This window comes from Calidris pugnax, unplaced genomic scaffold, assembly GCF_001431845.1.
Source record: "Calidris pugnax isolate Ruff unplaced genomic scaffold, ASM143184v1 scaffold27, whole genome shotgun sequence".
Classification (NCBI taxonomy): domain Eukaryota; kingdom Metazoa; phylum Chordata; class Aves; order Charadriiformes; family Scolopacidae; genus Calidris; species Calidris pugnax.
This window is the reverse complement of record NW_015090893.1, coordinates 18,802,676-18,828,904: the sequence shown is the minus strand read 5'-3', so window position 1 is coordinate 18,828,904 and position 26,229 is coordinate 18,802,676. Positions and strand designations below refer to the sequence as shown.

Genomic DNA, 26,229 nt, shown 5'->3' with positions numbered 1-26,229 from the left:
TGTGCCAAGAGGCGTCAGCCTCCTCGCCGGCTGCACCTTTGGGGGGAAACAGGGAAAACAACCCAAGGAAAAGCACATTTCTGGGGAAGCAGCCACCCCGAGTCCTGCCCAGGCGCCTCGGTGGGTTTCCTGGAGCCACTGGGCACAGAGCACCCCACGGCGAGCCCCACGGCGCTGCGGGGACCCCGGCTCCTGCGGGGCTCGGTGTGGGCAGCACAGGCCCGGGGGGCTGCCAAGGACAGCACCGCTCCACGCGGAGCAAAACAAGCGCCGGGTTGTATTTTTAGGCAGAAGACCTGGAGGATTTTTTTCTTCTTCCCCTTTGCCAACACTCCCTGGTTGAGCGGAGCCCTCCGAAACGCCCCGCACCAGCCCCTGCCCCGTCCCGCCGCGGGGTGTAACGGAGGGAGGGTTTCGGTGGGTCCCTGGGCCGGGGCCGATAGCAGCCGCCCGGCAGAGCCCATGGAAACCATCCCCAACGATAAGTGGAAAACAATTTGTGCTCGAGATAGCAATCACCATCATGTTGGTTAAAACACGTAAACTAGAAAACACCACCGCAGCAAAAACAAAGGGAACTAGTCACTGCTGGCCAGGCCACAGCTGTGAATGATTAAAGATAATTAATTCTGCTAAATACACGTACACACATTTCTTCTGCAGCCTCCTTAATTGTTCTGACCTTTTGCCAGCAGAGGAGCGGACGCGCAGGCAGGGGCAGCCCCGCTCCTCCCGGGGCCAGGGGATGCGCGGGGCAGGGAGAGATGCCCGGAGGGGACGGGCTCAGGAACCCACCCCCGGGTACCACAACCACGGCACAGGGGGATCTCACCGCGGGGAGAACAACACGGGGCTCACACACCAAATTATGTCCCTGGGAAAAAAAAATAAAATTCCTAAATTCTTGAAAGATAATCGGAGCGAAATCCTCCTGCTCTGCACCTCCATAAAGTGTTCGTTACTTAGAGCGTGTTAAAAGGGAAGAAAAAAGACAGTGATGGTACCGCAGCTCCGCTAACAAAAATGGCGATTTTCTGGGACCAGCTCAGCTGCCAGCAGCACCGTCGGCACAGGCACCACTGCGCTTTCAGCTGCTTTAACTTATTTGGCAGAAAAAAAAATAAAAATAATAAAAATTTAATCAGAGCCGGCACATTCTATTCATAAAAAAAGCATTTGAAACTACGGCGTAGCCATCCCCGGTGATGGGTGCGGGGCCAAAAAGGAGGTATCTGCAGCAAACGGGCTGGGAAGCTGGGAGCAGGAGCGTGTTGCTAGGTGACACACGGGGACAGCCTCCTGCACCCGAGGGGCTCTGCACCACCCAGAGGGTCTGTTTTCCTCCTTTCCCAACTAGAAACAGCGGGGAAAAAATCCCAGGATACAAAGAGGACACCCTGAAGGTGACAGGAGGAGCTCCCTGGCCGTGCCCTGCTGCCCCCCAGGCCCCGGGGAGGGCTGGGCACAAACTGCCCAAAATTGATGCTGCAGAAGGTGTCGGGGGGAGCGCGCGGGGGCGAGGGGCAGCATCACTGCCAGGCGTGCTGGGTCCCACGCACGCTCACACCACAAGCTCACCGCGTCCCCACCGCATCCCCCCACAGCAGTCCTTCGTGTGGCTCTCAAAAAACTGCATTTCTCATTTTTAAAGCCGGGGACGAGGAGCACTCTCAGGAGCTGGCCCCTCCAAACATTAAAGCTGCAAGAAGTAAGAGACTGACTACGCAATAGCGACTCTGGCAACTAAAACACCTCTGAGGGACAGAAGATTCCTGCTAGTTCTTGCAGAAGATACGTGCCTTGCAGTTCTTTGACAGACATGGGCTATTCCGACCTGAAACAGGAGAAACCAGGCAGTTTTTAAGATGCCCAGAGTCTTCCAAACTTCAGCTGCTGCATCCTCAGACATGTCTCTTGTCAGGGCCAGTGGATGCAGGCACTGGGCTCACTGGGATGGTCTGGACTGGGGGTGTCCAGGCTTTTCTGCAGAAATCCCCTTGGAAAACCATCAGAACCAAGAGATCTCCTCTCTTGCAGGAAGCAGCAAATCACAGCAGGGTTTATCACAGGGATCCTGACAGCGTGACATGGCCCCAGAAGGAAAATGAAAGGTTTCGCCTACTCATGGGTCAGAGAATAACAAGATAATAGCAAGTTTCACTGGCACCGGGCTCTGCAGAGCAGAGGAGGAAATGTGCAGCGTGACGTTCCTGAGGCAGGAGCGTGGACAGGGATTGCTCACACTCTCTGTTTCACAGTGGGTAATTGCCTGGACACCTGAACACGAGAGACAGCGCCAGGAGGCTGAGAGACAGAGCAAGAGGCAGAAACCAACTTCATTTTCTATTTATACACTCCCCTCCCTCCACCCTGCCTGTGCCTGTCCCCGGGATCTGTCCTCCCCCCGCCTCCGGCTCCTCTCCCGGCAGCGCTTCCCGGGAGCCGGGGGGGGACCCTGGGGGCTCGAGCCCCTCTCTCCACACACCGAATTGTGGGGGGCACCCAGCCACCATGGGAAACCCAGGGCATTTCCACCCCCCTCGCCACAGAAGGAAGGGCACCTCAGAGGCGCTTATCCCAGCTGATATTTGTGTTAATAATTGCCATTTTTGAATGTATCAGCTGTATTAGGGCATTTATTACTGTTATTAATGGCAGCCCCGCGCCTCGCAAGGAGCCCCCTGTTCCTCTTCAGTCTGCAGCGGCCAACACATAAACCAAAAACCCAGGAGATGTCAGAGAAGGTGGGACAGACTCTCTCTCTCTGTTTGACTGGTGGAGACAGACTTCTGCTTTTAGTCTAAGAGATCTCCACAGTAATACTGCGAGAAGTGTTTTTTTAGTTCATCTGATAAAAATGCAAATCTTGATTATTCATACATTACTTAAAATAAGAAAAAAAAATATATATTAAAAAAAAACCCAGAAACAGCCCTGGCATCCCCCCGGGAGCAGCCCCAGGGCCAGGCCACCTTCTGCAGGGCGTCGAGCTCAGCAGAGCAGGCTCTCGCTCCTCGGCTTCCTGCCTTTCTCTGAGATAATTTTTTTCCCATTAAATAACCGCTATGAGCTGTTCCTCTTCCTAATATAGCACGCACCACCACGCTCATTGTTTGTTTGTGTTTTGTTTTAGTTCCTTCCCTACTAAAGCAGCATGAAGCCCATTGTATTACCTGCCTCCCGTCTCTCACTCAAACACCACTGGGTTTTCCTTTAAATGAAAAGCACTTAAGTGGCTCTGAGATTCCTCGCACATATTTGGCTGAGGGAGTACCTGGAACCGCCTGGCCCTGGGCTCCAGCCTCTAAATGCAGAAGGTTTTGAAACCAAGATCTAAACCAGCTCTTTGGTTTCTAACAGCCTTGCTGGGGAGCCCGTGGAACAGATACAAGCCCGTGGCGTAAGAAAGCATCTGGAGTCATTTTTAAGCCTATTTCAAGTGTCATTTGTTATTTTTTTCTCTTAAACAGATAACTTCAGGTTCTCCCAGACCTTCTTCTAAACAGTCCTGCCAATTAACTCATCCCCCAGGTTCCCAAGCCCTGCCTCATCCCTCCTGCTCACGCAGCGCCCGTGCGAACGGCGAGGGCAGGGACGACCCCGCAGCCTTGAGGCTGGCACAAACACCTGATGATGCCGTCACTTTTTAAACACTAATCAAAGGTTTCCATGGGAACCTGCAGGAGCAGGAGGAAGATGGGAAATTACAGGTCAGCTCTATCACTGAAAGAAAAAAAAAATAATATTCAATTCCTTTGCCCTCGCAAAGTTTCAAGGTGACCTACAAGTATTGATTAATCAGGTTGCATAAAGGCAGAAAATACGCCCGAGAGCAGCTGCTGTTGTAGGGAAGAAATAGCTTTTAGTCCTTTAATACCAGGCCTTGTCTGAAACCCAGTGAGGAGCTTAACCTCTGCTCTGCTTTCTGGATTAGCCAAGCCCCGTTACCATCATCGCTGGGTACTCAGCACCGTCTGGGTTCCCCCCGGTGCCGTGGGGCTGGGGCATGGCCACAGAGGCAGGGGAGGGCAGGGATGGGGGGCAGTGGGAGAGCCCCCTCCTTTCCTCCATCCCTCTCTCCCTCCCTTCATCCCTCCTTCCCTCCCTCCATCCCTCTCTCCCTCCCTCCCCGCTCTGCCGGCCGGCCCTCGCCTCACACACGGGTTTCCAGTTACTCGCCAACCAGATATGACTCAACGCCGCGCACACGCACACAAGGAAACTTTTCTACCACTATTAACTTTCAGAGGAAGTGGAAAAAAGGAGAGAAAAACATATCAGTCATAAACCTACTTTGCCAAGTGGTTCATGAGCAAGTGCAGCATCTGCCTGTTTTTCTCTGGGAGCCGATGAATGAGGCTGTGGATCTCGGACACCCTGGACTCCTGATTCTCCAGTTCTGCATTGGAAACAGAAAATCATTTATCTCAGCATCAGGGGGTTATTCTGGACAGAGGCCTGAACACTGACACCCACAGACATCCTGGGGACCTGCTCCACTCGGGCACGCTGCGGGTTCTCTCTGCAGCACTTTTCCTTCCCTCCCAGAGGAAGAAACTCAGGGCTGAACCAGTGAGCTGGGAGCAGGTGAAAAGCCGGTTATGCCCAGGAAGGGGCTGGCTGTAACCAGTGTTTCTTCAATTCCAGCAGTGGGAACATCAACACGTTCCGTTCAGAGTGTTCCCAAGCTCCGTTGGGACGTGCTCAGCACAGCGCCCGGCCAACATGGGACATCTGGTCCTCAAACAGGCTGGTTGAGGCCACAGAAGGCCACCACTGAGATGGCCACGTGAGCCCTCCCGAGCCCCTGGTCCCAGAGCACGCACAGGCTGCCAACAGTTACCTTCTCTCCTACAAAGCACCTTCCCAGGGCAGTGAAAGGAAAGCATCTCAAGACGTCTGAACCCCATCTGATGCCATCAAAACAGCGTAGGTGGCGTTTGATCCACCGCCTCCCTCTTTTTTGGCAGGTGATGGTCAAAACAAGACAGAGCCGCAGCAGCAGCTTCTGCCACCAGCCAGCTCCCTGCTCCCCGGCCCCCTCTGCGTTTCCTTTTCATCTGGTTAAGCCCCAAACAACAACATGCCCCTTCTCTCCCGGTTCTTATTCTACTTTCCGGGACTAAAGAAGGAGGAGGTCGGTGGGGAAGCACCAGGGCAGAGGTTACGCTCAGTTACTTGCAAATAATGTTCCTTTTTCAGCCCGGTGCCATAAACATCAACAAACTCACTTGCTGCTTTGATGAAGCTCCTTTGAAACTGGTACATCATGAGCGGCCCCGGAAGCATTCTGGAAGATAAAAAGGTAACACGCACAAAAAACACATCTCAGTAACACAATCCACAGAAATAAAGCTTTGCCTTTACCATAAATTCAGTTCCGCTTTTAAAAGTGCAGAATTAGGCAACAGCAACTCTAATTAATTACCCCCATCAGAAGGAATAACATCTATTGAATTACCTTTGATTTATTCTTCCTCCCTTTTCTGCACCACGCTAAATTAATTTTTAATTTTAGCATTCCTTCAGTAACACAGAGTTTCAGCACATTAATGAGCCCGTGATTTCCAAATAAGTTTAAAAATAAATTAAAAAGAGAAACAAGCCTAGTCATAACACTTTAACAGTCACCATTCCCATTAAATTCCCCGTTCTCCCCTCCCACTTCCACATCCCTTCGATGGGACGTCTTGGTGCTGCCGACATTCCTCCTCGCTTTGTAAACAGTTCAAACTCTGGAGCAAAGGTTGCCAATCATGCAAAATTCTGTAGTGTTTTGTGATTTTCTAGGCTGAGATCCACCAAGCTAATTATACTCATCACCCTAATTGGATTTAGGCTCTCTCTTGCGCTCTCACTCTCAAATAAACCCAAGGCACAGAGCAGGAGCAGGGAGCTGCTGGTGGACAGGCAGCAGCATGTTGTGGGTAAGGAGATGCTGGCAGCTGCCAACAAAGCAGCTCTTTGGGAAGATAACCCTTGGAGAGAACGGCATCACGGGGCACACACAGCCTGTCCCCACGAGAAGCTCAGCACCCACTTCTGAGAAAGCACTGCAGCCCCAACCCTAGAGGAGCTCTGCCCTCACCTTCTGCCACTCACTCAGTAGGCGGAAGCCCCCCAGAAAAAGCTTAAATCAAGGCAGAGGACACAAGAAGGAGTTTTTAAAATCACAATATACACATCTGCCAGAGAGCGGGCTGCTCTCCCCAGCTCCTACTCAAATATGCTGGAAGGTCAAGGGAAAAGCCAGAAGAAATTCTCCAAGAGCAGTTTCTCCTCTGTTTCTCTTTAAGTGCTGCTGTTAAGGATCTGCAGTAAAGCCCCAGAGCACCAGGGAACCCCCCCTGAAGCCCCGGGAGGGAGGAGGCTGTTCTGCCTTACCGCAGGTAAGTTTTCAGGGCACTAGTGATGGTCTTTATCTCCCACTCCGCACAGATCTCTGTTTCTGTTTCTGTGGCTGTTTTGGGATCTAAGGAAAAAGACAAAAAAGAGAAGAGTGAACCAAAGTGAAGATAACACCAGCTCGGCTGTGGGGGGAGACCGTCACGTCCCCTTTGAGTCGCCATTCCCCAGCCCGGTGACCACCAGCTGGTCCCCAGCAGCCACTCCTGCGGGGAAGCAGAGCCCCTTACACGGGACGGGCCACGCTCCCCTCCATGGGTCGAGCAACAAGAAACAGAAAACATTAATCACGAGCAACGAGGGTGGCAGTCGGACTCAAAGAGTGACATTACAGAGGGCACAGGAGACTGGTGTCCAGCGACAGTGGTGACAAAGCAGGGCACAGACACGACACGGACCCAGACAAACAGAGACCCCCAAGGGCTCAGCAGAAGGTCCCAGCCCCAGGCAGGCTGTGAGGTGTTGCCACAGCCTAAACTAACGTGAGCAACAGCAGCAACGGTGACACGGCCTCTGTGGCAGGCAGCAGGACAGAGGGGGTGGCAGAGGCAAGAGCCCTGCCCGGGTGCGCAGGGGGACAGGAGGTGGCTTGTTCTCCTGCCCAAGGTGGGGGAGAGCCCCTGGAGCCACCCGATCCACCACAGAGTGGATGGGAAGGCAGCTCCAGGAATGTGCCACCAAGCACCATCCTCACCAGCCCAATGTGGCCTTGGACTGGGAAGCTCCATCATCTCCTGGAGCAGGAAGACCTGTGGGGATCCTGGGGACCACCACGACCCAGGAACCTCTCACCATTCCCAGGCTACATGAAGGGAGCAGGTAGAAATGGTGACTCTAGGTCACGCTTTGTGATGGCCTGATGCAAGCTTTGACACGAGACCCTGGAGGAGATGGGCAGGAGTATCCTAAACCCACAGGACGCTCTCCCAGAGCCAGACAGAGGGGAGCAGGATGGCTCCTGGGGCAGCCCTGGAGTGTGTCCATCTCAGCAAAGGTCAAACCAGCACCACAGGGTGCACAGTGGGTCTGATGGCAGCGAGGTGCCACCAGCAGAGACTCTGCCAGCCCTTCCTGGCACTCAGCATCAGCAGAGAGCAGCTCTCCTGGCCACAGCTTGGTGTGAGGGACACCTCTGCATCTCACTGCCCTCCCAGCCCCCGGCACCGCTCCGCAGGAACCAGGCACCGGCACAGCCACAATGCCAACCTGCCCAGAGGAAATCCAGCCCATCGGGCTCTGGGTGCTCGTGCCGAGGGGGTTCAGCACCCCAGCACCCCAGTTTTCCCTGGGGATTCACGGCACCAGCTCACAGGTCCCACGGGGATCTTGGTGCCCGCTTGCCCTCTGGTTTCCAGCTCTGCGCAGTGTGAGTGTCTGGGGGAGCCCCCGAAGTGCCCCTATTTTTATTGTCGAACACTGCAGCGGACTTTTCTCCATCTCCTCCGGGGCCTTCCCTCCCTTTCTTCATTTGTTTCCCCTCCTATCTTTCCTTTTAAAATTCCTTTAAAGAAACAATAAAAAACCAAACCCTGCGCAGCTGTTCTGGACACTGTAAACAGGAGGCTCCGGACTCTTGGTCCGTCCCTTCCCGAGGAGGATCTGAACCAGCCTCTCGCAGCCCGTGCTCACAGGAATCTGCCACTTCCAGCTTCTCCCTGGGCTCTGCAAACCACCCCCCCAGGCACCCAGGCTCCTCTGAGCAAAGTTCCATCGTCAGATTAAGTAAAGCACAATTTTTACCAATTTCTGTGAAAACCACCCTAATGCTTTGACAATAAAGGAGACCTCAGGAAGGAGCCACCGCTCCCTTCTTCAGCGCCTCCACCCACGCCAGGACCCTGTGGGGGTGTGCTGGGTGACCAGTGCCATCTGCACACACCGTCACAGGTGGCATCTACGTTTTTTTAGAGCTTTGCTGACAGTCACAGCTGGTCAGCTCAAAAGCCACTGCCAGCTTGGCACGAAGTGGCCAGGCTGTGGATGCTCCACGCACAGCACCAAGGACCAAGAGCAAAGAGGGTGACCAAGGAGGAGCCCCACGCCGGTCACGGCTGTGGAGGAGGGAGGAGCAGGGCACGAAGGTGCCCCGTTTGCAGGCGTGGGGACATCATCTCTCTCCTGGGATGCTCCTTCATGAACGCTCTCTGCTGACTCTCTCCGGCATCTCCCAGCCACTCCGGAGCTGAAGGCTCTGACAGCCCAGCAGGAGCTGGAAACCCAGCGGGGATCCTGCTCCCCCCAAAATCCCCGGGAAACCTCCTTGGGAGACAGGGCTGTGGCTCCTTCCAGCGGGAGGGCCGTGCCAGGCGTCCCCGGCGCGGCGGAGCAGGCGCAGAGCGGCACTCACCGCCACCAAGGCCAAGCCTGACGCCACATCCAGCTGCCGACGCCATCTGGTCCCAGGGATGCAGCTCGGGGGGTATTTGTCTTCTCACAGACATGTCTAATGCGCTTTTGAATTTTAAAGCAATAGGTAAGCATAGTGTAATTTTAAAACTAATTAAAAGAATGCACTGAATAAGAGTTAGGCTTTTCCCTGAGGGCAAAGGGTTTATTTTAATTAAAAAAAAACATCAAGAGGAGCACTCGAAAAAGTAAACATTTAAGAAATGTATATTCACACCAAGATCACGTGTGTCCCTCGCAGCAATCACACAAATGAACACCAGCCCTCCTCGGCGATGCCACGGCAACTTCCTACTGCACTACCTCTTCCAGGAGGCAATTTTAACAGACTAAAGATAAGCTTGGCATAGGAAAATAAACAAACAAACATAAAAACAAAAAACTCCCAAAATAAACAAACAAACATAAAAACAAAAAACACACACACAAGAAACAAACAAACAAACCAACCAACCAACAAAAACTCCACCCTTTTTTTTAAAAAAAACTACAAACATAAAAACAAAAAACTCCCACACAAGAAACAAACAAACAAACAAACAAACAAACCAACCAACCAACCAACCAACAAAAACCCCACCCTTTTTTTTTTTAAAAAAAACCCCTTTTTAATAGCAAAGCCTTCACTGAAGTTGAACAAACAACTCAAGACTGGATGCCTTTTCCAAAGCTCATGCAGGGGTTTATAGGCGTGATTCATTCACAAAACACTGGGTGAAACTCTACGGCCGGTCCCGCGGAACGGCTGGGAGCAGTTAATCAGGTCCCTTTGACCTTCAAATTTATGAGTCTGCAAAAAGCTCTCTGGTAGGTTACAGATGGAGCATCTGTCTCCCCAGGCAGAGATGGCTGAGCCCGCACCGCGGCCAACTTTTCTCTCTGCACAAGGACACATTCCCACACAAACTGGTGTAAATGGGAAACTGGGACCTCAAAAGCACCCAGAGGCCACATCCAGAATTAACCTCGAAGTTGTGCGTTGCTGTAAATTACTGATCTGATGTCTCTTAGCAGATATGGAAAAGGCTGAAGCGAAAGGGGAAGGGGAAAGAAGGGGAAATTTAACTTCCCCAAGCTTTTCATTCCAGCAGGGGCTGCAGGAAGCACTTTGCTCACCCCATGGCACTGCCAGCCCTGGCAGCATCACCCCCTTCCCCTTCTGCGTGGTCCCAGATGCCACACAGAACAGTGTTCCCAGCTCCCCCGGGCTGTGAGACCAAAGCAGGTCATCACTGAGCCAGCCTCTCACGGGGGACATCTGAGGAAAGACAAGGGAGCTGCAGAACTCCAGGTCTGTATCAAGAAGAAACTACATTGTGCTTTCTTATAGCAGGATCTACATAGGAACTCAGAGGTGGGAAGGAATCCCCAAATTCCCCCAAAAAAGGATTTGTTTTGCTTTCATCCTGGAGGCAAACCACAGCAGCAGCGGTGGAGGGGATGGAGGCCCCATTGATCTCCATGCCTTGGTCCCTGCAGACCCCAGGGGATGGGACGGGGCCCACAGGGCAGGGAGGTGTGCGAGGGAAGCCCAGGCTGGTCAGACACCCTCAACCCCACAGCCCTGACGGAACCACAGCAGGACACTCGCCTGGATGTTCCCCAAAGCACAGCCCATCCCTACGGCCCCTGCACCAAGTCATTTCTCAGGCACTTCTCCATCTGCTTCCTCCGGACGGAGAAAGCTGCTGCCGTAAGAGCTGGTTTCAATTCCTCCACCATTTCTCCATGGGAAGGGGAACCACCCCAACACCCAGCTGGAACTCTCTCCCAGCCCTTGTGGCTCACGTTGGGAAGGAGTGAGAAGAGTGGATCAGAGCCTGTGCTGCTCCACCAGCCTCAGTGCCAGGTCTCAGCAGTGGATCTGCTGGGACCACTGCTGTCCTGTGCACACAGGGTGCCACAATAAACCCTTTCACGAGAGCTCCAACTGATAAAAGTTTGTATATTTGTTGGGTTTTGTCCTCATTTTGATAGCACATGGTGACGGTGAAGGCTCAGGAAAGGCAGCTTGCTCGGCCATGGATGGGCTGCCTCCCACCAGCCCTGGGGGAGGCCCATCTGGGAGGGAGGCTTGATCAGGGAGGGGAGCCCTAGGAGGAGGGGGAACAATTTTACACTGAAAGAGAGAAGATTTAGCTGAGCTGTGGGGAAGAACTTGTTTGGTGGGAGGGTGGTGAGAGCCTGGCCCAGGTTGCCCAGAGAAGCTGTGGCTGCCTCATCCCTGGAGGGGTTCAAGGGCAGGTTGGAGGGGGCTTGGAGCAACCTGGTGTGGTGGGAGGTGTCCCTGCCCAGGGCAGGGGGTGGCACTGGGGGGGCTTTAAGATCCCTTCCCACCCACACCATTCTGTGATTCTATGGTCTCCTGTTTCACCACAGTTTAGACAAAAACAAGCTGTTCTGCCCGAGCCCGGGACCTGCGCTGCCCCTGACCTGGCTGCTGCCCACGGGAAGGCTGTGCCCCGGGTCGGCCCAGCGCGGTGCCCACCTCCTGCCGAGACACCTCCTGCCAAAGGCCTTCCCAACAGCGTCACCGACACCCGCCACCGCGCAGGGAAACTCGATCTTTTTGCCATTTAAACTGTATGTGAATCAGCAGGGCTGCCCACATTCATTTCTAAATATACAGGGGACCTGAGGTGCTGAGCCCAATCCGGCTGCTCCCTTCGGCAGGGCTGGAGCCCCACGGCAGGGCTGGAGCGGAGCCGCTAACGGCAGGGGGTGAGAGCCCAGGGCAGCCCGCAGCAGAAAGGGGTTTGACCTGGGACATTTTCTGCTCGACACCGACTGTGCAGCCAGCCCAGGACTGCAGGAGACGATCTAAGAGGCTGTGATTTGGAGAAAGATAAGGAGCCACGGGTTTGCAAAGTGTCCTGGCGATGGATGGCACGGGAGACCCCCAATGCAGGTCCCACTTCCCGCACCCGGCACTCTCTCCCCTAACGAGGCTCCGAGTCCCAACAACTAACGAAGACGTGCCGGGACAAAGGAAAACCACCGGCCGTATATCACCCCATTATGAGACACGAGGTCGACAGCTGAGTGGCTTCAGTCGCTGAGGAGATAATGGATGCTGGATGGTGTCCAAAACTCCGGATCCCTCCCAGCTCCACAGAGCTCTTAAAACCAAGCAAGTTTTGCCATCTGTCACAGCCCCACCGCCTCGACCCAGAGCTGACACAGCCCGAGACCACCCTTCTGATGAGAAAACAGGGCCTGTTGCTCTGCTAGCTCGGGAGATGGTGGATGCTGGCATGGAAAGCACGAGCAGAGGACCCGGCATGGAAAGCATGAGCAGAGGACCCGGCCTGTCTGACCTGCTGTGCCCCGGGGGCACCCAATCCCCAACTATTTTTATCAGGGGGGGCAGCAACGCTCTTAAACCGATGCTCTCAGGCGAGAGTGCCAAACGTGTGTGCCATGAGACGGCTCTGGCTTATCTGCTGCGCTTGGGTGGCTAGAGGGACATGCTCACATGCCCCCGAACCTATGCCAAACCCCTGCTAATAAAAGAGAGAGAGTCAGTCACCAGCTCTTGTGACTGCAGTGAACTTTCCAAATGCCAGAGCAAAACCCGAGCGGAGAGGTCCCCTTGCGTCAGCCCCTGATTTAGTGCCTTACCCTTCCGCTTCCTAATTATCCCCAGATTATCGATTTTGCGTAGGTTAACGCTGACACCCCTAACAGCCACCACGGGCTGTGCTCAGTGGACATCCTAACAGTGGGAAAAGAAGGGGGGATTGGAAGAGGTGAAGGAAAGATGTTGAAAGTGGAACACAATGGATTAAAACCTTTCGCAAGGAGAAATACAGAGAGAAGGGAGCACTGGGATTTTGTGAAGACAAGGAAGAGGAAGTCGCGCTGCAAAGGAATGACAATAAGCGAATGAAAAGAGGAAGAACCACCACAAATGTCACTCATTGCCCCAAAGGAGTCGCAAACACTTTCATAAGGGCGCTACCAAATCATGGAGCATGTTTCCTCATTACTACACCTATTTCACACGGGGTTTTGCCAAGTCCAAGAAGCATGAGCTGGGGCTGGTGGAGGGCAGCTCCTGCTGCTCCAACCCGACTGCCTGTTCTCTCAAAACGGTCCTTCAAAGGTCCATCTCATGCGTGTCCAGACAGGCAGAGTGCCACAGGGCTGCAGCTGGGGATGGAAATGCCACCTGATAGTTCAGGGGGTGTCACATACAGCCACAGCCCACCTCAGCACCAACCCGGACCCCAGAGAAGGGCACAGGGAGCAGGGGAGGTTCTGCTGGAGGGGCCAAGGCCTGGGAAGGCAGGAAGAAGACCAAAGAGGGGAAGAGTTCACATTTTTTTGGGGGTCAAGTATAACCCCTGGGCTGTGGCTGACACAGAAGCTGGGAGTCAGGCTACAGATTCTCCAATGCAAATGAACAAGTGTGACCCAACACAAGGCTTTGCACGGCTACAGGGTAACGGGAACCCACCACCAAGGAACCACTCCAGGAAAAGCCAGACGTAGCAAAACAAGTGTGACCCAACACAAGGCTTTGCATGGCTACAGGGTAACGGGAACCCACCACCACCACCAAGGAACTGCTCCAGGAAAAGCCAGACGTAGTGGAAGCTGGGAGTCAGGCTACAGATTCTCCAACACAAACAAACAAGTGTGACCCAACACAAGGCTTTGCATGGCTACAGGGTAACGGGAACCCACCACCACCACCAAGGAACTGCTCCAGGAAAAGCCAGACGTAGTGGTCCCAGACCTGCACCAGGAACAACCACCAGCTCACTGACCATCACAAGATGGTCCTTTTGCTCCTACACATTTCAGTGCTCAGATTAGGGAATGCTGGTTCAGGACACAAAGACACTTATAGCAGACACCACAGCTTCTCTCTTGCCACCATACCATCTTCTGAAGGCTGCTGGGCAGCTGCAGAGTGGCTGCACAGGGTGGTCAGTGCTCAAAGAGCCCCACCATGTCCACACCCAGCCCTGCCATGGTGTGACCCAACACCCTCTCTCCTCCCGAGCACGCAGAACCACCGGACCCGATGCCTCAGGCACGAGGGAAACGCGTGCTTGAAAGGTCTGGGCAAGACCGTGTTACAACAGGCAGAAGACTGTCCAAGGGAAAAGTCAGAAGAGCCACAGGCAGCATGCAACACACAAGAGAAAATAATTAAAAAGTATTCTGGGAACAACGTGGCAGGTAGGAGATTAAAAACCAAAGCTTTCAGCTATTTCTTTGAAGATTTTAGTTTGCATTTGGGAAGGCTGCCAAACGTCGTAGCGCATGTGAGCGGGACACCAGCGACTGCACCAGCAGACCTTTCAAAGCCATGTCCTACATGAGTCCTACCTTCACAACCTGCCAGTGGTGCCCCGGGACCTCCCGGCCTCTAACAGCACGTGGCCCTAAGAGCACATTCACCACGATTAGGTACCCCGGCGAGAGCCTCCGTTCTCAGCTGGCAAGACTTCAAAGCAGCACAATCTACTTGCCTTTAACAAAATCCGAGATACTTACCCATTAATATAGTCAACAGCTTTTGAACTCTGGAGTTTACTCCAACGATTCGGTAGAGCCCTTGCTCATTGATCCCTAGGAAAAACAAAGAGCTTATTAGGAGAATGTCAAAAGAGCTACTGACATTTCTTTCATTTCTTTGGCTTCTCTAATAGCAAAAATAATTAAACCCTCTCACTAACTACATACAAAATTATAGAAGAGGGTAAAATTTGATTTTGATGTCAGGGCTTTCATGTACTGATTAAAAGTCCTACCCCCCAACTAGCTCAGTAATAAAAGATCCAAGGACATCCTTCCACCACAGCACTAGCAGCGAGGGAGCACGGATGCTCCATGAAGGATCTGCTCTTCACATACAACACAACGGGCAGGTTTGGAAAATTGGGCTGTTTCTTCAGGCTGAGGTCTGGGACTTTTGCATGTTCTTCACACAGGAACGAGAACCAAATGACTTACCAGGGCCAGGAGCAGCCAAAGGACATGGTGAGAGAAGCCCCTTCCCACCGAAGCACCCCAGGCTGGGTGTGCTGCACCCCCCCGCCTGGAGCTCCCCCAGCTCTCCCCAGGAACTGCACTTGCTGTTTGGTCTCATCTACCCATTTTTTTTCTTTTTTCTTTTCAATTTATTTGCTCCCATCTGACTGTTAAACCATGACCTGGATGTTACAGAGAGCTGTGGTTAGAGTGAAAATCTGAGTATTGCCCTTCCTGTGGGACGCTGTGGATGCCCCGGAGCTCCCAGGTGCTCCTTTACTCTCGACAGCAGTTTCTGCTCCGTGGCCAAAATTACAGGGGAAAATGTCACCTCTCAATGGCCCACAACATATTAACAATGACCCCAGTGAAAGAACACAGGCAGAAATGCTGCCAGCTCAGAGCCCTTCTCAGCCCAGAGCCTCCTGTGATGCCTCTTTCCTACCCCGTGCAGGCATCAGGGTGCCCAGAAACCCCGTGAGAACCAGCCCCACATTTCACCGTGTGGGGGCTCAGGCTCTAACAAGTGGCTGTACAGAAACAGTCTTTGCACGAGATTTTAGGGGAAGGACTGGAACACAGATCTGTGTGCTGTCCCACAGGAGAGGAAGTGGTTTTGCAGCTCGAAGACAAGCTCAGATGAAGTCCCCAGCTCCGGTCCCTTCCCCCAGCTCACACATCCAGGGCATTATTTCCCAACTCTGCCCCCGAGGTTTGCCGAGCCCCCGATAACCCTGGCCACGGGGCAAGCGTGGGGCTCGGCCAAGGCATCTGCTTGAGCACATCACAGCGTTCCTCTGATGTGGGTCTCCCAGGGTTAATGAATCATTTTTTGTGGATGAAAAGGGCAGGTAAGCAATTGCTCTGCTGCAAACAGCTGCGAGGCCATCCCCCCCGAAACAAGACCATCTGGCGAACTGCGCTACCTCTTGTCTCCACAGCGTGGATGCACTTCTTGATAATGCTGAAGCCGATATTATCCAACTGGGCGGCTGAAAGGGAAGAGGAGAGAGAGCAGGGATAAACACCCGGCCGAGGGACGGCTCCGCACCGAGCACAACACCCCCCACAGCCATCATCGCTGTCCCCAGCAACGCGCCGCTGCTCCGACCAGGAGGGGAGGAAGGAGGAGGAGATAAATGAGGTGTTTGCAGAGGAAAGGCAGGAGCCCAGTAGCTCGTACCAGGTGTAACCCAGACAGGCACAGAGCCTGAATCCCTCACTTCAGCCTCCGCAGCCCTCCCACGCCTGCCCAGCAGCAGAGCCCCAGGCTCCGGCAGAGATTTACAGCTGCAGTTGGTCAAAACATTAATTTAGGATCAAGGTGAGATAACCCGAAGAGACCTTTGCCTGGGAAGCTGACACCAGCCTGCTTGGAGAAAAACAGGAATCATTCATACTTATTTTTGACACAACACACCCTTGTAAGCAGCACTCGAGGCAGCTCGCCTGACGAGTCGCCGGTAATTCCTATAAATCCTTTCGGCTCTCCACCCAGCTCACCAACCATCCCTGAGCTGGAGAGATGCTTTCATCTCCATCACCCCCACCGGGGATCCCCTGCGTGTCTGGGGTACGGCACCGTCCTCCCAGGCTTTGCTGGTGGTGCCCTGGACTTCCTCCTGGGGCTTTTGAGGTGGTTTTGTGCAAATGCAGGTTTTTTCAAGGACAAGGCATATGACAGGTTAGAGCACTGAAAAGTTACAGTAAAAGGAGAACTAGGGAAGAAACAAGTGGAAGCAAAAAGCAGGAGATAACTGTGAAGGAAAATGGAGTAAAGAAATCCAAAGGAATGTGAAAGTGTGGAGGTAAAAACATGACAGAAAGAGGAGAGAGCTGACGACACGTGGAGGAAGAGCTATGGGGACTGGGAGACGGGAGCGAATTTCGGGTCAAACCTCTGTCTGAAGCACCCCCTGTGCCCAGAGGGACAGGACCTGTCCCTGGGGAGCCAGCCCTGGCCCCCAGCAATGCCTGCACCCTGCCTGTGCCCTGCCTGCACCCTGCCTGTGCCCGGCTCCGGGCAGACACTCTGTGCCCCCCCCGGCGATGCAAAAGCCCAGCTAAACAATTTTATCTGCTGAACACTATACATCACATCCCTTTTACCCGAGCTCTATGCAGATGGGCACAGTTCAAGAACAGCCCCTTCTTTTATTAGCACAAATGAAATATTTATTTGCTGCAAATTAGGATGTCCTGAAGGCAGCTGACTCTGTCTGAGAGTAAGATCTAAAACATTTGGTTAATGGAATGTAAAACTCAATTAACTCATGCCATTGCAGGTTTTCACATTTAATTTCAAGAAATTACTAATACGTGGATCCAAATACCTGCTGGAAGAATTTATCCCTTAGTCAGCCTTCCACCACGGCGTGGAAAACCCTGCCTGCAGACAGCTATTTGTACAGGAAAATTGCTTCCTCCCTGTATAAAGGTTTGGGAAACGCTTCACGTGGCAGAAGCCCCACAGAGGGGGCTTCCAGTTTGAAGCCATTGCCCCTCGTCCTATCACTGCATGCCCTTGTAAGAAGTCAAAAGGCCCAACTTTCTTGTAGGCCCTCATCAGTTACTGGAAGGGGCTCCAAGGCCTCCCCGGAGCCTTCTCTTCTCCAGGCTGAACCCCCCAACTCTCTCAGCCCCCCCTCCCAGCAGAGGGGTCGCACAACAGGACTGTGTACAACATGGCTGCACGGCTTAAGACCCCAGAAGGTAGAAAAGGTACGACATTAGCTTAAAAGCAGATGACTTTATGTCTGCACAGACCTGAGGGAATGCTGTGTTGTAAGAAAAAGCCACAAAACTGCATTTTACCGAGAGCACAGCCCAGGGCTGGCAGTGTCCTCGCAGCGAGGCACGTGCAATTTTACTCCTTTGCATTCCCCTGTTCACATCATTCATTTAAACACAGATTCACGGCGGCTCCGTAACAAGGCGCCAGCTCCCTGTGGCTTGCAGGGTGCAGCCCCTTACTAATCACTTGTTTTGGGTTCGCTGCTGGTGGTGGTTCTTGTGTGATGAATGGCACAAGAACCTGAAACAGTGAAACAGTAGAACAGCTCTATTATATTTTTCTGGGCAAGCACGCCGAGGAGCGGAGCCAACATAAGCACAGGAGTTGCAGGATGCCTGTGCCATAGGATGTGTGAATATGCAGATACTCCAGAGCCCTTTGCTGGGCACGGGGAGGGCTCTCCAGCACCACTCCCAACCACTCCACACATGGATGCTGCATGAAACCAGCCCTCAGTCAGTGGGGCACAGCCTACCCTACCCCACATCACTGATAAACACAAGCACAGGGGTACCTGAGAAGAAGTAAACCACACCAAAAGGGTGTAGAAACCCTTTTGTGCAGGCAAACCCCAGTCTTATTCACCTTGGCTTTGTAATGGCCATGACCCTGAAGCTTCAGTGTTCCTGCACCGTGCTGGGCAGCCCACAGAGTTCACCATCTCAGGTGCTCTGCCTCACAATTTAAATGTCAACCCATTCCCATCAGCAAAGGTGATGCTTATCACTTGTACTACAGCTGTGGCACACACACACACTTATCTGACCTTCACGTTGCATCATATTCCTAGTGCTACTCAGCTGGTCTCATCCTGGTCTATTCTTACCAAGCAGATTATTTCTATTTAATCCATTAATACCTTTCCTTTACCCCGATATGGCACATCAGAGCATGGGTAAGGGGGGAAGAAGACGGAATCAGCTCCGTTCAGGCTCAGGCAGCTCCAGCTGCGTGCGCATCAGTCAAAGCAAGCTCTTGTGCTGACCCCACCACACATCTCCATGCTGTGCCACGGTGATTACTGGTATGAGTTCTCCCAAAGACCTTATGGAATTAAGAGCCACAGAGGAAGGGAGAAACAAAGAAGCAGAGGCCAGAGAGAAATGAGTTTTCAAGTCTTACTTCAAGTCTCCAACAACCAGTGAGCGGCCAAGATTGAGAAATGAAGGTTGCTGGGGAGGGCCAGGCCACCAAGAAAAGCACACCAGCAGACGGGGCAGTCCAGGGACTCGAGGTCTATGAAGAGCTTATGAAAACAAAGACAGCTTTTGAAGGGGTCCTGAACTAGTAGGGAACCAAGAGGATATGGAAAAAGGAGAGGGAAATGGTGGGGAGGGGAAGGGAAAGGAGCTCTTCTGTAATTTTCCATGCAATAAGCACAAATGGCCTGGAGGATCTGTTTCCACAGAGCAGGGCAAGTCCTCCCAGTTTGCAAACTAGTGCATCTAAATTCATCTGGCTCTGGCAGTTCACTGACACCCCCTCGCCCCCACCGCTCGGCACCGCTTCCTCCCGGCTCCCAAAGAAGATTAAGATAAATCACCCTGTAGGCCGATGGCCATCTGGCCACACAGCAGGATGTAAAACCCAAAAACTCTGCAAAATTAGATAGTGGCCAAAAAAGCAGCCCTCGCTAAGGCACCGCCAGCCTCTCTCAGAGGCACATAAGCGCGGGCAGGAAGCAGAGGGATATAGGTTTTCGGGGTCAGGAATTGCATCCGGACTCCGCTCAATCACTGCACTCATTTCCAGCCCTTATAGGAAGCTCCCGACTGAAGGGCCGCGTGGCACAGAGCCAGGCTCAGAATCAATCTGCAGCGTGGCTGGTGAGGCCAGCAGCTCGCTGCAGACACGGCTGTGATGAGGGCTGAAGCAGAGGCAGATGTCTGTGCGTACCAGCGGCAGCCCCGGTCGGAGGCGCGGGGGAGGATAATTGCCACCAGACAGCTCAGGAGCTCTGCTGCCCACGGAGCCTCCCCACGAGGGTCCCCCCGAGCCGGGGGAGCGGGGTCTACAGAGAGGAGCAGGAGGATTCTCCTCACGTTGAAGATGCGGCACCAAAATGGAAGAGGTGCTAAGATAAGATAAGAGGTACTAAGATAAGAAACTTCACCGAAGCCTCCTCAGCTGACGAAACCCCGGCTCCGCTCTCGGCTGGTGAAGACATGTGGGGAGAAACCTGGCATTTGGTGTCTTCATCCAAGTCTCGTCACCCTGAGAGCAGCACGAGGGGCACGGGGGCTGCAGCCACCACCAGCACAACGAACAACCAGCCTTCCCAAGGGCACAGGCTGGGATCCGACACGGGAGCTGGGGGACAAACCAGCTTTTTCCTCAAAGCCACCCGCCCCCAGCGAGGGATGCAGCCAGGGGCTGGCCGGGGAAGGCACCCGCAGCAGTGCCCAGCCGTGGGCAGGAGCAGCAGGAACCAGCAGCACCCCTCAGACTCTCCCAGGCATCACCCTGACAGCCCCACGGAGCAAGACATTCCCCTCTGACACATGGAAAACCAGGAAAATAAGCTATTCAGACACCTGCGGGTCAGCGTGGCGCTGCCCACACCTCTGCCAACATGGGCCATCGATGAGGCTGTGCACAACTAACCGTGGGGAGAAGACCAGGCTCAGGGCACAGGAACAGCAGCGAAGAGCCCAGGTGGAGAACCCTCACACAGCCCTTACCCGAGGAAACCCTAAACAGGCATTTAGGAGCCCCCACTGGGGTCCGTTGCAAGCGTGGCAGCTGAAGATTGGGATGAAACACCACAAATAACCCTGGGAAAGTCATGGGCACACTTGACTCAAGCTCTTGCCATCTCTAAAAGAGCCGCCGTTACTCTGCAGGATGACTCCAGCCTAAGTCACAGCCCCAGGAGAATATCTGGCTGACAGCACGTAAGATGGGAAGGTCGTGGTTTGACAAGCGCTGCTTTCAGAAGCAGTAATTACTTCACCAATTGCTTCACCAATCTTTCCTCCCGCCCCCATCCCTAATGTTTTCTTTTTGCTTTTGCATCACCCCTCAACAAAGTTTAGAAAAAGGGTTATTTTAACACTTTTCTTGGAGCCAAATCACCACGTATAGCCTGGGCAGAGCCAGAGGCTGGGTGCAGGGACACGGAGCAGTGACAGGGCATGGCCAGGATGGGACAGAGTTGAGCAAGGCCCGTTGTTTCTGCCTCAAAAAACCTCATTTTCCCTCCTCTGTAAAATGGAAAAAAGATGGAGCTGTTCTAAGCAGACCTCACATCCAGCTGGGGCATCAGCCATCCTGTCCTTCACCAGCACAAGAAACAGCATTTAACTCCGCGAGGACCATCTGGGGCACACAAAGCCAAGAGGAAGACGTGGGGATGAGATGGATGTGGGGCTGACGCCATGTGGGACCAACGGGGAGGGGAGAAGCCACAGCGGAGAGAGAGGAGAAAGGAGACTGTTTTGTGCAAGGGCTGAAAAATGGGTGCGAGGAACATTATCTGCAAATTATACCTATTATTATGAGAAAAATACTTCTACTCAAGATGAAAATGCCCTGTCTGAGCCAGCGTAAAAATGAACTATTTACTAACCATCAACCCAGGCTGGGTGCCCGTGTGACCGATGACTTTGGGGGAAGGAGGGAAGGGATCAGAGTTTTGAGTATTGCAATTATGGCAATTCAAACCTACTGGGAAATGGCTCAATTAAGGGTTTTCAAACACAGGACGTAAGAGCCAGGACCAGGTGCAACCGCTCCTCTAACAAGAAAAACAAGTGCTTTCTTGACTCAAGTCTTTGATTGCCCAAACTACAATAAAAACAACTTTTTTTGTTTTGTTTTTTTTTAGGGGCTCTTGTTGATAATCCCCATCAGGTGGGACCTCCCTACTCTTTATATTTTAGCTCCAGTTCCCCCTTGGGAAAGGCCTATTCATCCTCCACATTCTCTGGTCCAGAAAGAAGAGCTGGTTGGTCCATGATTCACCTCCACACGTTGGCTGTGATAACGAGAGCAGCCGGTCCTGGGACACGCCAGCACCCCCTGCACCACCACTGCAGCCTGGGGACACCAGGGTGTGGGACAGGCAGGAGGAGATGCACCCCAAAGTGCCAGGGGAACGTCTTGGCACCGCTTTCCATGGCCCCAAGTCCCACCACCAAGTTTCTGCACCAGTTCCCTGCTGGGTGGCAGATCCAGCTCCTCCCTGGGACCACCCTGCAGTGCCCACACGAGCCCTGTCACCCCACATCCCTGGCCCAGGGGAGCACAGCACAGCCCAGTGTCCCCATCACCGGCAGCTCAGCCTCTCCTGCTGACCCACCAAGGTCTGCTCACCCCACCCAGCACTGCCACCTTCTCAGGGTCTGCCGTGGAAAGAAATACTTACTGCCTTCGCTTTGGTTGTCCTTGTTCGAGTTGTAGACCTGGAAAACACAAGAAGAAAGTCTTATGAAGACCCTGGCTCCACCTGGGAAGGGGCTGCTGACACGTCTGGTGTCACCCCCACAGTGACAGCCCTCAGGAGGACCTCCCACAACCTCCCCAAAAACCACCACAGCCTTTGGCATTCGAAACCTCAGGTTGCCACAGCTTTGGAGTTGTATTAAAATAACAACGAGGACAGTCCTTAAACCATGGGAATGCACGTGGGACGGACTAGGTAAAAACAGAAAATAAAGGGGCTTTTAAACAAAATGCAGGTGGGAATTCTCTCCTCTCTGCTCTTCTCAAAGACGCACATGAAGGATATAAACTTCGAGCAAAGCAGACAATTCCCTTTACATCTTCTGGGCATCACAGCAACATCTGGCAGGTGCGACTCAGGCAGGGAGGGGGCGGCCACCCTCCCCAGTACTTACAGCCTGAATGGATGAGTCAAGCAACAAGTAAGAGAGGAAAAGAAATGTCATTAATTTAGAGAGGACGTGAAATGCAGAAGGATGAGGTGATGCATCCAGCGCTGCCGGGGACAGAGCCACGCTCTGAGCCAAGGCTGGGGCTTCATCCCAAGACTCTCCTGTCCTCAAATATCCGTGCTCTTCCTCCTGTCCCCATCACTACTACAGCTTGGCTGCTTTAGAGCAAAGTAATGTTTCAGTGGATACAGTAAAAAGGGTAAAAACAACTGCAGAAGGTTTTAATCACAGTCTGAGGATGATTTAAAAGCCCGGCATAATGAAAACCGCGGCTGTAAGGAGATCAGCCTTCAGACAGGTTGTGTTTCTCCGGCCCAACAGAGTAAAATGATTTCAAATAATCCTTCATCAAGCCAGAGCCCCAGCAGAACCACACACACACACACACACACACCCCGGCGGCTCCACCAGCATCAGAAGCTGGAGCCGAGCGTGGCAGCATCCATCCCTTCGAACAGGAAAAAAGGGCTGTGCAGGCTGTGCACACCCTTCCTCTGCCGGGAACAAAGCCGGGAGCCCCCTTCCAGCGGCAGCGACACGCGGGGAGCTGATTTAATCACATGCCACCTCCAGAAATAGCAAGCGGGGAAGGAAAGTTTCCAAAGGCCATGTTGATAGCAACCCAGAAGGCAGCAACGGCCAACACAGGCGAGGGGAGCGGGGAGGAGGAGAGGCTCGGATCCTCCACCTTTCCCACCGCAGCCTCCTAATTAATGGTATTAACACTGAGGACAGAGACTCAGAGGTTGCCCCTGGGCGCGAGGGTCTGTGTGCTTCCAGTGGGGTCCCTGCTGTCGGGATGTCCCCCAAGAGCTCCAGCAGGAGCACGAGGCTGGGAAGGTGACAGTGCCATGTCCTCAAAGGACCGGTGCCAGCAGCAGCGGGTACACACGCCGCTGCCCACAGCAGCCCTCACCCTGGGAGCCCCAGCACCAGCCCAAGATCCCCATTGCCCATACGGACAAAAACCCACAAAAAGGCTGTGTGTCACATACCACATCACCCTTAGGCCACTTAAACAGATGCCTCCCGTGAAGGTCATCAAAACACGGGTTGTTCTGTGCTCTCCCCCCACCAGCCACGGTGCCAGCCTTGTGCAGAGCCACCAAAGCACAGCTCCACGGACACCCCTGTGGTGGCAACGAGGACACGGGCAGCTCTCACCCCACATGCTGGCTGCACTGCCAGTCAGGGCAGTGAGCTTAACGAGGGAGCTTCGTCAGCATTAAAGAATGCAATGGCCCCATTCATGTGTCTCCTGCGGGTTTAACAGAGGGAGACCTGTCCCTCGATGCCATCCACAGCACGGCACCAGCCGGGGGCTGCATCAGCTCCACCACCCAGGATGCTCTTGGGGAAGCACAAATCTCACCGTGTAGCTCAAAACTGAGAGTTTGGGCAGAGACTGACCCCCCTGTGCTAATTCCCACTCTTCCTGGAACCCTTCCCGAGGAGAACCTTCCCTCTCCCCCTCCCAGGCACCCAGCTACGCAACAAAGACAAAGTAGAGATTTTTGTTTGCAGGAGAAATCCATCATCTCACATCTGGAAACTGGGGGATGATTCAGCAGCAAAACCAGCTGTAGTCAGCAAGTGAGTTTTCCTCCAGGAACAGTGTTTATATCAAGAAAATAAGTGAAAAGAGGGAAGGAAACCAACAGCGGGCTCCTCCACCAGTGGTACCGCCTGGTAGCCCTGGCCACAAAGTCAACCTTCCCTAAAGAAGTTCTCTCCAACTTCAGCACCTCTGTCGAGGACCCATTGAGGGGACCAGGGACACAGCTTGAGGTAGCTCTGATCCAAAGGTCTGGAGACAGACGGCTCTTCCTCGGGATCCTTCAAGCCCATCACTCCACCCTGGCTCACCCTAGACACACAGGTTAATAATATATACAATAAAAGTGACCCAGCTCTTAAAACTTTGCTTCCCACTTACAGCCAGGTCACTGGCCAAGAAGCCCACCCTGCCAGCCCCCTGCTTCTCCTGGGGCCACGGTCCCAGCCCGGCCACTGCCCTTGCTGAGCGCACACCAGCTCCTGTGCTGGGGACACCTGAATATTTTCCAATTCTTCTGGGTCAACCCAGGTTTCAGGCACTTGCTCCAGCACTGGACACACTCCCTGGCCCAGATTCTACCTCCTGTCCTTCTCCCCGTGGCTTCCTCTGCTGCCCAGGCCTGAGGGACCACTCGCACAGCTCAAGGGATGGTGCACAGCGCATCCGCGAGAGCAAAAAATGTGTCTCCTGCAGATTCGCTCTTCCAGTTTGGTTACACCAAACAACAGAGAGGTTGTTAATCATCAGAGACTGTTCTTAAAAAAAAAAAAAGGAAAAGGACAGACAAGGAAACACAATATGCTTATGCCATTAATTGCAAAGTATGCACACAGTGAAAAGGAAATTTCATGCAGAGGTCAACTATGCAACCATAAAACAAGGAGATACTGTCATCCTACATCCATCTTGTTAAGGACAAACCTTTTATCCATTGTCAGTGTGTTAATCCATTAAGAACACTCCACAACATCAGGGTTTTAACCCAGCCCCAATTCTGTAATATCACTTCCTTTTCCAAGAAAAACACTGCTTTAAAAAAAATAAAAATCTTTTCCTACACCGCCTCAAGCCTTTCTCAGAGAGAGATCTTTTAGGATAAGAGAAAGTTTCCAAGTTTGAAGAAAGCTCTGCTGTGTAAGAGGTCCAAGAGTGACCCCAAGGGCCATCATCTGCCCCACTGTCAAAATCCTGCCCTTCGGCAGGGCTGGCCCAGCCCACAGAGACCCTCGGGGTCTCAGCACAGCAAAGGTCACTCCTGCCCAGCTCCCCTGTACAGACATTAATATTCCACTCTTTCCAGAAGAGCTTTGATAATATGCAGGGCTTCAAGCACAAGGATGCATTTTAAGATTAAAGCTCTTATGCAAGTCAGCCAGTTGATGGACCAAACCTTCCCCCTGCAAAAGGGTGCTGAATCTTAAAGAGGCTCTTACTGTTCATTAAGCCCAAGTCTCCATTGATTACTGACAAAAATTAAGTCACAGATTGTTCAGACAGGAGCATTTTTACCCTACACCATCCTCCTTGGAAACCCACCACACTGTTACGCTGTCAGTTCATCTTTACATCACCGCAGGAAGTTATAAATCCGGCATATGGAAAATCTCAGCCCACCACTGCAGTGGGCTGTGGGTGCAGCCAGCGTGGTGACCACAGCTAGTCCTCCTTCACCGTGTCTGAATCCAGCTCAGGCAACCATCCACCGCTGCCTGCCAGCCACACTAACCTCTGCCTGCAACTATCCCGTAGAACAGAATCACAGAATGGTTTGGGTTGGAAGGGACCCTAAAGATCATGGAGTTCCAACCCCCCTGCCATGGGCAAGGACACTTACCACAATATAGATATTTCTTTCCTCCTCCCCAAATCCTCTCCCTTGCACATCTGTGCACAAACAGCATGGTGGGGGTGTGCAGAGACCAGGACGGGGACAGACAGGCCATCCCACAGACACACACATTGCCCAGGACAGACCCAGGTGACAAAACACCCTAAAAACCAGGTGTATTGGTATGTGCACACACACACCGCCTTCCTGTTAACACACCCCAGAGAAAACAGACCCAAAACCAGAGAGCTTCTCATGAAGGAAAAAGCTTCTTTCACTTTTCAGTTTCAGTCACAGAGAAGGGGTTGGTGAGTAAAGCCTGTGCTGAGTGGGGAAGGGCTCATGTCCCGTGTTCTGC

The 26,229-nt window shown here is 53.1% G+C and overlaps 1 protein-coding gene across 6 annotated transcripts in view; it reads right to left on the bottom strand.

Moving 5' to 3' along the window:
- ARHGAP26 (Rho GTPase activating protein 26) overlaps positions 1-26,229 on the bottom strand; it is a 130,873-nt gene that overhangs the window by 58,985 nt on the left and 45,659 nt on the right. For all 6 annotated transcript variants that reach the window (XM_014948075.1, XM_014948074.1, XM_014948076.1 and 3 more), the window contains 6 exons: positions 21,957-21,993; positions 15,723-15,788; positions 14,320-14,394; positions 6,385-6,472; positions 5,232-5,290; positions 4,294-4,399 (listed from right to left, as the gene is read on the bottom strand). In XM_014948075.1, coding sequence (XP_014803561.1) covers positions 4,294-4,399; positions 5,232-5,290; positions 6,385-6,472; positions 14,320-14,394; positions 15,723-15,788; positions 21,957-21,993 — 431 coding nt within the window. The remainder of the gene's footprint in view (positions 1-4,293; positions 4,400-5,231; positions 5,291-6,384; positions 6,473-14,319; positions 14,395-15,722; positions 15,789-21,956; positions 21,994-26,229) is intronic.